This window comes from Neopsephotus bourkii, unplaced genomic scaffold (genome assembly GCF_033783945.1).
Source record: "Neopsephotus bourkii isolate Nb327-2 ecotype Australia unplaced genomic scaffold, CSIRO-AGI_Nbou_v1 NB_1634, whole genome shotgun sequence".
Lineage (NCBI taxonomy): Eukaryota > Metazoa > Chordata > Aves > Psittaciformes > Psittacidae > Neopsephotus > Neopsephotus bourkii.
Genome location: NW_026902109.1, coordinates 7,975,403 through 7,988,440, shown reverse-complemented (window position 1 = coordinate 7,988,440; position 13,038 = coordinate 7,975,403). Strand labels below are relative to the sequence as shown.

General features: G+C 41.9%; 1 protein-coding gene across 2 annotated transcripts; it reads left to right on the top strand.

Annotated features, from left to right (window-relative positions):
* Nucleotides 1-2,431: 2,431 nt before the first annotated feature.
* On the top strand, nucleotides 2,432-11,608 carry LOC133223402 (protein NDNF-like). 2 transcript variants are annotated; one of them, XM_061374076.1, is made up of 4 exons: nucleotides 2,432-2,903; nucleotides 5,031-5,226; nucleotides 8,254-8,387; nucleotides 9,371-11,608. In XM_061374076.1, the coding sequence occupies exons 2-4, from the start codon at nucleotides 5,039-5,041 to the stop codon at nucleotides 10,720-10,722; spliced, it is 1,674 nt and encodes a 557-aa protein (XP_061230060.1). In that variant the 5' UTR covers nucleotides 2,432-2,903; nucleotides 5,031-5,038; the 3' UTR covers nucleotides 10,723-11,608. The 2 variants fall into 2 exon arrangements, with proteins under 2 accessions (XP_061230060.1, XP_061230061.1); XM_061374077.1 differs by lacking the exon at nucleotides 2,432-2,903 and adding an exon at nucleotides 3,063-3,184.
* Nucleotides 11,609-13,038: the final 1,430 nt, after the last annotated feature.

The following is a 13,038-nucleotide window of genomic DNA, read 5'->3' as shown; positions in this document are numbered from 1 at the left end:
AACTAAACCCTTTATGGTTTGACTTCTTGCTGCCATTTCAACAAAGCTCCGTTGTTTTCAGAGTTACTGATCTTTTAGCAGAGCAACTACTTAACAGAATATAAACCAAGCCTCTAGTGACAAAGGTGGTCATCTCTTGCATTTATGAAAAGTGTTGATGGCCAGCAGGGCTGGGACAAAAGTAGGATCTCTAAACAGCCCTCCTGAAGTCACTGACTGAGCTCTGAAGTGCAGCAGAGCCTATTCATTACAGATTACAGTTTTCTAGTGAAAAGTCTGCTGTATCAATTTTGTGCCAAACCAAGGGTTTGATTTATTCCTGTTGTAACTCCACAGAGTTCATTCAAGCTATATGAGTCATGAATTTAGCCCTTAACTTGCTCCATAGAGAATATTGTTTTTTCCTTTGATACTACTTCAGTGGAACTCTGAATTTATGAACAAGCATCCTGCTCCAGCAAAGCATGTAAGCACACACGTGGGAAGTATGTGACAAACTATTGTGAGAGGAACTGGACTACTTCCATACTTAAACCATCTTGTCAGCCTCTTTCACCTGACATCCTTGCTCATATTTTACTCAGCGGGAGACAGAGTGCTTCTCCAAACATTTGGCGTAACATAACTGAAATGATGGCCAACAGAAAGACTCCCATTGCCTTCCCTGGAAGCTGAATTAGCTGAATTATGTCCTGGGAAATGGCTTGTCTTGATATCAGTAGAGAGTTTTGGGGAGAATGAGGTAGTGAGTACATCCCTTCTCTAAAAAACGTGCCCACTGTGTCCATATTGACTAGGGATTTTACCAAACACGAGTGACATCTGCTCCTGAGCCCTAGCCAAAGATCTACTTTACAACACTGCTTACACTCACCCACAAATCCTTCCAAATCTCAGAAAATCACACTGTAGTCCCTGTACTTGTATTATCACCAATATTTTCTCTCCTGCTCTGGTTTTAGTGCACGTTTTTTGAAGCATCATCTTCCGGCCTACATTTCCCTCATCCGGGCCTGCTCTGGGAACTTACTGGACTTTACAGCACTTTTTTCTCATGATTCTCTTCTATTAGGAGAATGGTTTGCTTCTGGCTAGGTGCTTACTTTTTCATTAATTTCTATGTCTGTTACTCAGACACTACCTGTTCTGGACTTCACACAAGAATGACAGTTTAGCTGAAAGATCCTATTTGCTAACTACCCTACTTTCACTGGTTGTCTAGCAAACATCCTGCGGTGTCCCTTCCTATCTTCACAGTGCCAACAGTGTGACCATACAGTGCCTGTATCAAAGCTCCCACACACTGTCCATTTTTAAAAAGCCCAATTGCTCAGCAAAACTTTTCTGCAAACATTTTTAGCAGATGCTTGATGAACAAAACCATAATTACTCCTGCCACCTTCTGCAATGAGAGAAACACTGCAAATATTTCTCCCCATTACATTAGCTGAGGAGGAAATTTACGTTTTCATTAAAATCTGCTATGTAGAATCTGTTGAAGCCTCTTTCTACTTCTCCCTCACCTACCCCTCTTCTTAGCGAGCTTTTCACCTCAGGAAATCTTACATAGTACATCTTCAAATTCAGGGAGACAATGGCAAAGGGATACTGCAATTCACTCAAACACTGAACAAAAGACTCTTGTTAAAAGCCCAGCCTCTCACATACTCTGCCTTTGCCCCCTGCAAAGTACCTGTATAGAAGCTCATGCAGCTTTCTGGTGCTTACCTTTCTAAGCAGACTTGAAGCTGAGTAGACATCGCAACAGGGATGATCTCAGGGCTCCTTTCATGACATCTCAGGCCAAGAAGTACAAGTAGCACATGAACCCTGGCCATACATCATTCTCATTCAGCAAGATCAGGCCTTTTCAGGACCATGGCTTGTTACAACTGCTTTGTAACGCCAATTGTTTGCACTTGCTGTGAGCCATTTCCCATACACCCTTTTCCTGCCTGTTCCCTCAACCACAATACTTTCACAACCAGAAATAATCCCCCGGCCCATACGCTTTTGGAGTTTCTTTCTTACACAGCCTCTGCAAACCAAGAAATCTGCTCCACGCTATTCAGTAGCTTCCTGTCAGTCTTCAAAAGCTCACTAATTCCAGTCTGCTTAAAAAAATGCAGAGCATTCCCTCCTTTGCAGCTTTTCAGCCTTTTCCATCTCTCTGTAAGACAGCCAGCACCTGTTGGACCAGAAAAAGGCACACCAGAAACACAATACACCTGAAACTACCAGAAACTTCTGCAGTGCTGTGAGCGAGGAGATCTCACAGCTCCGTGGAAGGGCCATCAAGCTACTAATTCAGCACTAGTTTTCTGGAGGAGACTGGTGTGCCCCTGGCTGGTTCATATTAAGGGCAAACAAGGGTTAACAGTGTTTGCTCTTTCCCTCTCACCCCCTCCTCCTTTCTGTGCATTTCTGTCAAAGACCTGCTCTCTGGCCAGCCACCGCTGGGATTAGGCTGCTCTAACAGTCTGGCTGACACTCTGTGCAGGAATAAAGTCCTGCTGTCTGGAGGCAGCACACTTGAACCTGCTTCACAGCCCTCCACAAGGAACTCTAGAACTGAAAAGGCAGAAATCAGGACTTTGAAGATTTCAAATTTACAGAAGTTTAAAATACCCTTTTAAAACATCCAACATAAGATAATACCAAAACTCTGTGTTGCTGGGGTTTTTTTCTGTTTTCTTTTCTTTTCTTGAAAAACTGTAAGCATTTTAGTTACTATGTCTGTTCAGGAGCCATATGGAAAAATCAGTTCTGTTCTGTTAAACTGGTTGCACAGTTTTGGTTTTCATCTGCCTACAGAGATCTGAAAAGTCTATGTTGTTTTATTTTATGCTTTTTCGGCAAAGAAAGAGAGCAGTCTGGGGATCATCTGGCCAGGAACACAATAGGTAAGCATAGTATTTTTTATGTAGCATATTTCCAAGAGTCTGAGAGCAAACTGTGTAATTGAGTGAAATCAGCCTTTAGGATGATGTTCTCTTTGGGATAAGCTGATTATAGGTTGGTTGCTTGCTTGGCTTGTTTGTTTTCCTGGTCAAGAAAAGCTGAGCAGCCGTGATATCAGTATGGTTTGCAAGATCCTGTCATTTAAGCAGCAGAAAGAGGTTTTTTTGTTTGTTTTTTGGAATCTTCTCTGAAGCACAGAGCAACTCAGATTCCACTGTCAAAGGTAAAACAAAATATTTCAGGTTATATTTTGAATCTGTAAGCTGTACTTAGACTACAAGAATAACAAAGTGGCAAAATGACTCAGAGTTGTAACTAAAGCTTTTTTATAAGAACATTAAATATGGAATTGATATAGTAATCTTAACTATTCTTTCAACTTGTTCAGATGGTTGTTTAATCTTGCATTCAGCCAGGGGGTAAAAATATTACAATGAGGAAGATAATATCCTAACTTTATTAGGATGTCAAGTATTGAGACTTAGATGACCTGGTAGTGCTAATTTCCATAATAATCTCACTGATATTAAAGATGCGATTTACTTTGGGAATCACAGATGAAAACAAATTTTGTGAGCAAAATCTTCAGATGTATTCAATGCTATGTTTAAATGTACATGTTTGAAATATTTATAAAGGAACTGGTCCTTTTATAAAATCACTTTAATTGTAATGGACAGCAGACCTGCTGAATTGTAGATATTTTGACTGCCTAAGATCTTCTGCACATTTGCAGGCATAATGAGGAAAGGGCTGACCTCAGAAACAAATAAAACTTACAAAGGACTGAACCTTTGTCTTTAATGTTCTCCTCTATCATTAACCAATAATCAGATTTAAACAGGATCTTTACTGCTTGCTGCTTGTAAGATTCCATGAGCCACTTTTTCCTCAAAAAAAGGATCTTGCTCACAGAGCTCCCTCTGCTTTCCAAATCTCGGAGCTACAGCTTGGCACCTGAGCTAAACGTCTATGTCTTTCCTCTCCCCTTCCCACTTTTGCACTTTACTCTCTTTCTGAAACTGAATGTGGCAGACAAAAAAGTTGTAAGGATAATCAATAATCTCACATAGTAGTGTATTGTGAAAATTTCTTGTCCTAACTGGAATCTTCTATTATGTAGCTCTGTGCAAAGTACACAGCAGTTTAAATAATGGCAGCTGTGATGGTAGATGTAATGCTAGAGATAATTTTTGAGACTGTGTACATTTCCTTCATAGATACAAAGCTGATAATAAAACCTCCTGGCAAAAGGAAGGGGCATACATGCTTTTTTAAATAAAATATCTCTTAACAGAGTGAATACAATAGAGCTGTTATAGTTCCAGTGAGCAGCAAATATTTAGATGGGCTGCAAGTGATGCAGGTGGGAAAGGCAAAAAAAAAACCTCTAAATGATTTATCCAGCTGCCCTACAGCAATAAAACCTTCTTTTAAATGAGAAGAGGAGCTTCAAGTGTCCTAAATATCAGTGTAGGGATTCTTACCCAGGGTTCTCCATTTTTCACCAAACAGTATCTTACACTGCTCTGAGTAAGTTACGTTGATCCTCCTCTCCATGCATACCTACAGTCACAATGGATGAAAAAAAATTAAATAATCTCTGACAGAACAGCAGAAGCAGTGCTTGGGATATAGCGATCTCCTTTGAAAGTGACAGTTCCATTACAATAACCCAGCCTTGAAACTTAGCATATTTGTTTATAATTCAACATTATAAGCTAGGAAAAATATTTTAAATATAATTCTTCACTCATTTTGTTAGCAGTGATTTTATAACTGTCATATAATATTGCACTTGTGCTATATTGACTATATCTCTCTGTAATAAAAAACTTCATAGAAGCTTATGACATCAAATTTTTGCAGAGAAACCCTTTAAGAAATGTTTCTTTGCGAACTTCAAGCAATTTGGCACTTTTGGCACACCAAGACTTGCACTGTTTGAGTGTCTGGCTTGCTTTAATTATGATTAGTAGCAAGAAAAGAACAGAAAGAGAGGGTCATTGATTATTTTCACTGCCTCCAAGTCAGCTGTTTCCATTCGCTTTTGCCATTTCACTTTGCAGTACTGAAGATGTTCCGGTTCTGGTTTTATCAGCCTCTCCACCTTCTCATGGTGGCTTGTTTGTGTCATTCCATAAAAGTACCCACCACCAGTTCCCATCAGAGCTTCAACACCAATCTCTTCAATTTCTATCACTCCCTGATACTTGCTGATGGTAAGGAAACTACAGTTCACCTGCTGAAGGACATACCTAAGAGGTAAGAGCAAATCAATCACTTCTAGTCTCAGATACTTCTTATGACACTGATAGCTGCATGCTACCAGTACAAGAATTACTATGCACCTGCAAAGCTCTATCAGTGTACACTGAATTTCTAGAGAAATGCTCCACTGCTGTCATGCTTCAGTGTCATCACATTGCCCAGAATCTGGAACGAGCCTCTGAGATGAAGTTCAGATTCATGTACACATTTCAGGCACCTTTTAATCATAGAATCATAGAATAGTTAGGGCTGGAAAGGACCTTAAGATCATCAAGTTCCAACCCCCCTGCCATGGGCAGGGACACCTCGCTCTAAATCATACCACCCAAGGCCTTGTCCAACCTGGAACACTGCCAGGGATGGAGCATTCACAACCTCCCAGGACAGCCTATTCCAGTGCCTCACCACCCTAACAGGAAAGAATTTCCTCCTTATATCCAATCTAAACTTCCCCTGTTTAAGTTTTAACCCTGTTTAAGTTTATGGTGTTTGTCAGAGCAGTAGCAGAGCTGACACAAAGTGGGTGGGCTCCAACAGTAAACAGCTGTACCACAAACAGCCTGGCTTCAGAACTGCAGACATACCAGTAATTATACGTTCACTGTAAAATACAATAATTTTACCTAGCAAATTAACTATCCCCAAAATCAATAGAATATCTGCACAGACTTCTTACTAAAAAATGTCTGCCAATGTCCTGCATGTTGGAAGTGTTTTGTTGAATGGCACTAAAGCTTGCTAAAATCAAAACAGTTTTGCATGCAGACATTCTGCAGATTATTCACTTCCCCAAAATACCTACAATCTTTTCTGCCATATCTAGATATGTAGATGATCTAGATATTACAACTGGCACTGCATCTTGGGTAGCAAAGACCAATTTGCTTGTTTGGGAAGACATGCACTTCAAGTGGTTTAATCAGACTCCACTTTGGACAGTGACCAACGTGTACAGATTTTGACATACACCCAAGTGCCATAGAGCAGAGGGTGAACCAGATGGTTCAGTCTTGATATGCATTGCACAGAAAGAAACCAGAACATGGCACATGTTATATAATGTGACGATGCTCACAAGAGCAAAACTAGGAGCTCTCCTTGTTAAAAGAAAGTGAGTATTGAAATCTCAAAGAAAAGTTAATTTCACTGTGCTCTTGTGGCATAACATTAAAATTGCAATCAGGAAGCCAAACCCCCTTCAGTTTAGCATGATCAGGTAAGGACCTTATGAACCCCAGAGCCACCCAAAAAGGAAACCCAGAGATGACAAGTTTTTGCTTAAAGTAAAAAAGTCAAGAATGTGAAACTGTTTCCAGTGAAGCTTGACTGTGGCCCAGTAGCCATATCCTGAAAGTAAGCCAGACCTCGAGGCTCACATGATCTATCCATAATGACTAGGCTTGTCTCACTGCTGAATAAAACCCCTTGAATTGCCTTCATTTAACTGCAGAGTAAGTGACACAAGTGGAAACATTTCTGTGTCTGTATACAGTCCACATACACCAAAACAACAGAAATAAACAGAAAACCAAAGGAATGAGGCAGGAGGCTGGAATCAAAACCTAACAGAGTAGACACATGTCGCTTTGTACTGCTTACATGCAGCAGCTTCTGTCATGAAGGCAAGTAGTTTAGGACTGGCCTGTTCCAAAACTGCCATTGATGTCTGATAATGTTCAGGACTGGCTAAAACCATTTTGTTACACCCACTTTATCTGATATCCAGGAAGATCCAAGTATGTAAGCACATATGAGGGAAGATACAGGCTCTAAGAGGTTTCACTGAACTCCAGTACAGCAATCCTGGGGAAAAGCATACCAAATTCCCCAGAGTTAGCCAGCTGGTAGTTATCTAAAAGGCATTCAGTTTAATCACATCCATCATCCAAAATAACCAAGTAAGTACTGAAATAATATATATAATATATAGAATAGTTGGGGTTGCAAAGGACCTTAAGATCATCTAGTTCCAAACCCCCTGCCATGGGCAGGGACACCTTGCACTAAACCATATCACCCAAGGCTCTGTCCAGCCTGGCCTTGAACACTGCCAGGGATGGAGCATTCACAACTTCCCTGGGCAACCCATTTCAGTGCCTCACCACCCTAACAGGAAAGAATTTCCTCCTTATATCCAATCTAAACTTCCCCTGTTTAAGTTTTAACTCATTACCCCTTGTCCTGTCACTACAGTCCCTAAAGAGGAGTCCCTCCCCAGCATCCCTATAGGCCCCCTTCAGATACTGGAAGGCTGCTATGAGGTCTCCACACAGCCTTCTCTTCTCCAGGCTGAACAGCCCCAACTTTCTCAGCTTCATATGAGAAGTACTCCAGTCCCCTGATGATTATCGTGGCCCTCCTCTGGACTTGTTCCAACAGTTCCATGTCCTTTTTATGTTGAGGACACCAGAACTGCACACAATACTCCAGGTGAGGTCTCACGAGAGCAGAGTAGAGGGGCAGGATCACCTCCTTCAACCTGCTGGTCACGCACCTTTTGATGCAGCCCAGGATACGGTTGGCTTTCTGGGCTGCAAGAGCACACTGAAGCTGGCTCATGTTCATTTTCTCATGGACCAACACCCCCAAGTCCTTCTCCGCAGGGCTGCTCTGAATCTCTTCTCTGCCCAGCCTGTAGCTGTGTCTGGGATTGCTCCGACCCAGGTGTAGGACCTTGCACTTGGCATGGTTAAACTTCATAAGGTGGGCATCAGCCCACCTCACAAGCATGTCAAGGTCCCTCTGGAATACAGTGATATACCTTAAAGTGGGAAAAATACTGCCTATGGTAAGTGGATAAATCTTTTAACAAATATTTGTGGATTAGAAAAAAGTCCACACTATTCTTCCCACAGCTGAAGATTTCAGACTTTCATCATCCCCTTGTGTTGATGAACCTCAAGTGACAAGTCATTTCTACGTACATTGGAGTGACCCACACCAGAATGGCTGATTCCAAGGAGTCTCAGGTAGACACAAATTTTCTAACACTTTCCCTCTGGTTTTAATATACATTTACAGGTATTACTTTGTTTTGGAGGAAGGCAGAGCCCTTGAACCTTTCACAATAACAGTGACCCCCTGTGATGTTCCCATTGAATGGAGCATACTTGTGCACAAGGCTTCGGCAAGTTTCCTTGGAAAAGCAGAACGAGGTAAGACCTTCAGTCTGCCTAAACAGAGACAAAGAAAGGAGTTGTGTTACAGGAAATTCCCTGCAAGCTTAAACAACTCATGCTTTCTTCTCCTGTAAACTGACATGGGCTGAAGAGGACATCTCTGTCTCCATGAGTAAAGCATAGGGGGCCCATGGGATTTTGCAGTTGAGTCAAGTAAATTAAGAATTAAATGACAAAGTCTAAATCTAAGATTAATATCTGGAAGAAACCCTGTGTCTTCAGGGCTCCATAAATACAGATCAGCTCCATAAACCATTTGTACTGGCCCAGACTTCCCTCTGCTGCCTCAGCTCTTTTTCTGTGGCTCAGGCCACTTCAACCTATCATTTTGCTCCCTACAGCAATGCAGAGAAGATTTGGCTGTTTATTTTTCTTGGAATACTACCTACCGTGGCAGTGGGCATTACGCTGCCTTTAGCTTAAAAGGAAATTCCATTCTCTTTCATGATTTTTTGAATTAACTTTTGAAACTAAAATCTGAAAGCTGCCCTTAACAAGTTCTTGCCTGTCAGGCAGGTACACCTTACTGAGTAGCTCAACTATGTTCCCTTGAAGTGATAAATTTTCCTTCTTCACAAGAGATGATGACACAAAACTAAACCAAAGCAACCCCCTTTCACAGAAAGTATGAGTCTCCTTGAAGTAAAGTACATGAAGAGACAGCCATTGGAAGAAGAAAATTATAGGGACATCAGGTACAATGCAAGTCAAGCTTTTGCAAGTTGTGGTTTTATAATTATTGTCCTTTTGAAAACATAATTCTACAACTGCACTGCGAAAACAAAAGCTAGTTAAATTTTATTTTAATAAATTGCTAGTAGCAAAACGAATTTTTAGTTATAATTGTTTTCAAGAAGAAAATATGGTGTTCCCTGACATATGAACAATAAAAGCTATGCAGTGTGCTTTATTTCACATCTGTTTAAAAAAACAGCTACAAGTCTGCTTTTTGCCTGCAGGTGATCATGGCACACAAGAGGTCTCAATGTTTCAGAAGGCTCCAAGCACAGTGTCCACCATTTTTAACTATAAAGGAAATTCTGTAGAGACTTACATGGGTATGTCTTCTCAGTCTGCCCTTTATATGCTAGAGTTCTTATCCACTGAGCGAGACACGCACATTACTGTGTACTTAACAACTGACACATCATCTGGGCATCTCTATCCAGAACTTCCAATGGATCCACGGATAGATGTGATTGGCGTTGGGCATACAACTGTGACTCTAACCTGGAAACACAGTCCCTCTGTCTTGCAACATAGAGATAACATTCAATACTGTCTTCTGGTTAATGAAAAGCACAACTATAAGAGCTTATGTGCTGCTGAGACAGCAATCAGATCCTCTGGAATGAAACTGCCACCTACATTAGCTTTGTCTCTCTCTCCGTACCTTCTTGAACCGCAGCAGGTGATGATATTGTCCAAAAGCGAATTGAGCATCATCAACAAAGTGAGTAGTGGGGAAGTCAGGCAGATATGCATGGGTACCAAGAACACTTACACAGTGCCCAATCTCAGCCCCAGCACCCAGTATTACTTTGATGTTTTTGTTGTCAATCTCCTCACAAACGCCAGTGCTGCTTACACTGGGACATTTGCAAGAACCCTGGAAGAACCCGAACCTAAGGTGAGGGAGCTGAAAGATGGGAAAATGATTCAAGTTGTCCTGGATGGGAAAAAGCAGAAATTCTACAGCATGCAGTACCAGGCAAGGCACAAGAAAATACAATTCACCTTTCAGTTGTGTCGTGGCCAAATACGGGTTCACATAACTAAGAATGGTAAACCAGTGGCATCGGAAAACATCTCAGGGCTGAGGTATTTCTCACTGAAGGGAAAGCTGCTGGACACATATTTGGTGCAGCTTAGTTCCACAGAGGAGCCTAACTCTTCTGTGAAAGTACAGGTGTCGACCCATTCCCACAAGCCCTTATTCCCACTTCTTCCAGACAGCTTAAAAATCAAGTCCTTCAGTAAACTGAGGACCTGCAACTCCGTCACTATTGCCTGGCTAGGAACACAAGAGAAGAGCAAGTACTGTGTGTACAAGAAAAGGATTGAAGAACATCAAGTCTGGACAGAACTGCAAAGTGCAGACAGGTGCTCTGGGCCTGAATCTCGACCCAAGTCAGAGAAAGTGCTGTGCAAGTATTTCTATGATATAAATCTTCAGCGAGCTGTCACCACAGAGACCATCAAAGGGCTGGATGCAGGGACCCTTTACCTGTTTGATGTATATCTCTTTGGGCCATCTGGTTTCCCCATCAGATACCACAGCAAAATTGTGAAGACCAGAAAAAAATGTTGAAGGTTTTAAAGAAATGTTTTGCAGTGAATGAATGAAGACTATTATCAAAATATATGCCAATCAATGCCATAGCTTGTGTAGTTTAAATTATGCTGACACACAAGATTTAAAGCTGTGAGATTCTAAGGAGGAAACCTCTTTGTCTAGATTATTATGCTTACTTTTGCATCTTCTTTCCTGTTTAAGTTTTTTTTTTTCCTCTCAGCTGACTCACTCAGACATTGAAAACAGACCTGCAAAACAAATCTGTGCACATGGAAATAAAACACCCACAATGGCACTCATGAGAAATGGATTGGTTACCGAAAAAGCTTCTGAAATCCAATACAGAAGTGACGGGAAATGCCTCTCAAGAAACACACATCATTATTTTAAAGTCCCAGAGAGTTTTCTACCTTTTGTAACTGCATCAGCTAATGAGGAACTGAGTGACACCACAAGTCAAGCTGCTTTGGGGAAGCTGAACTTCCCCACTGCTTGAACAGAGATAGAGACAAAAAATACATTAATAAAAGGAATGGAACTGGTATAGAGCTCCATGCCTTCAGTAAAGCAGGCTGAAATACATCTTCCCCTATCACCTGCATGCTTGCTTGGCTTTCATTTCCATAGAGAAAATGTGGTTGCTTAGAAACAGACAACGTTCAGCCCAGGAACTGGCTCTGGATACAGCTTTCCTAAGAAACATACAAACACATTGCTGTGCTGTTGTCCATTGAGGAAAATAGCATGTAAGGAATCTGGCCACAGAAATGAGGTTTTTATCCATAGTCTCCGATATCAAACCCAGAGCTATTACTGTGTGACTCCTGAGTGTAATATACTCACTTTTTATATCCTTAACCTAGCCTTTATCAAGGAATGAATTGCTTTAGGAAAAATTAAATGTGGTTTTGTAGTAAAAGTCCTGACAAACACTTTTTTTTTCGTCTCTTTTCCTTTATTACCTTCCTCAGATGACAAGAAAGACACTAAAAAGAAAATTTGAAAAAAAAAAAAAACAAACCAAACCAACAACTCATAAAAGCCTCCTTATGCTCAATTTCAATTATCAGAAGAAAATATTTTGAACATAAGCTCCTGGAAGGACTGGAATTGACATATAAGGAGATACAATATATCCACTGACCTAGAGGTTACCAAAGAAATGTTACTTACCATAATTTTTTTTTCCTCTACAGTTACACTAAGCAAAGATCATAGATTCATAGAATAGTTAGGGTTGGAAAGGACCTTAAGATCATCAAGTTCCAAGCCTCCTGCCATGGGCAGGGACACCTTGCACTAAACCATATCACCCAAGGCCTCGTCCAACCTGGCCTTGAACACTGCCAGGGATGGAGCATTCACAACCTCCCTGGGCAACCTATTCCAGTGCCTCACCACCCTAACAGGAAAGAATTTCCTCCTTATATCCAATCTAAACTTCCCCTGTTTAAGTTTTAACTCATTACCCCTTGTCCTATCACTGCAGTCCTTAATGAAGAGTCCATCCCCAGCATCCCTATAGGCCCCCTTCAGATACTGGAAGGCTGCTATGAGGTCTCTATGCAGCCTTCTCTTCTCCAGGCTGAACAGCCCCAGCTTTCTCAGCCTGTCTTCATATGGGAGGTGCTCCAGTCCCCTGATCATCCTCGTGGCCCTCCTCTGGACTTGTTCCAAGAGTTCCATGTCCTTTTTATGTTGAGGACACCAGAACTGCACACAATACTCCAGGTGAGGTCTCACGAGAGCAGAATAAAGGGGCAGGATCACCTCCTTTGACCTGCTGGTCACGCACCTTTTGATGCAGCCCAGGATACGGTTGACTTTCTGGGCTGTGAGCGCACACTGAAGCTGGCTCATGTTCATTTTCTCATGGACCAACACCCCCAAGTCCTTCTCCGCAGGGCTGCTCTGAATCTCTTCTCTGCCCAGCCTGTGGCTGTGCCTGGGATTGCTCTGACCCAGGTGTAGAACCTTGCACTTGGCATGGTTAAACTTCATGAGGTTGGCATCAGCCCACCTCACAAGCGTGTCAAGGTCCCTCTGGACGGCATTCCTTCCCTCCAGCGTAGCAACCCAACCACACAGCTTGGCGTCATCGGTAAACTTGCTGATGGCGCACTCAATCCCACTGTCCATGTCACTGACAAGGATGTTGAACCAGACCGGTCCCAACACCGATCCCTCAGGAACACCACTTGCTACTAGTCTCCAGCCGGACATTGAGCCATTGACCGCAACTCTTTGTGTGTAGCCCTTCAGCCAGTTCTTTATCCACCGAGTGGTCCATCCATCAAATTGGTGTCTCTCCAATTTAGAGACAAGGATGTC

Excerpts from the sequence above, each read along its gene's own strand:
- LOC133223402 (XM_061374076.1), top strand. The coding sequence starts at position 5,039 with ATGTTCCGGTTCTGGTTTTATCAGCCTCTCCACCTTCTCATGGTGGCT. Across the intron at positions 5,227-8,253 it reads CTGAAGGACATACCTAAGAG|GTATTACTTTGTTTTGGAGG; the intron begins GTAAGAGCAAAT and ends ATACATTTACAG. Across the intron at positions 8,388-9,370 it reads CCTTGGAAAAGCAGAACGAG|GTGATCATGGCACACAAGAG; the intron begins GTAAGACCTTCA and ends TTTTGCCTGCAG.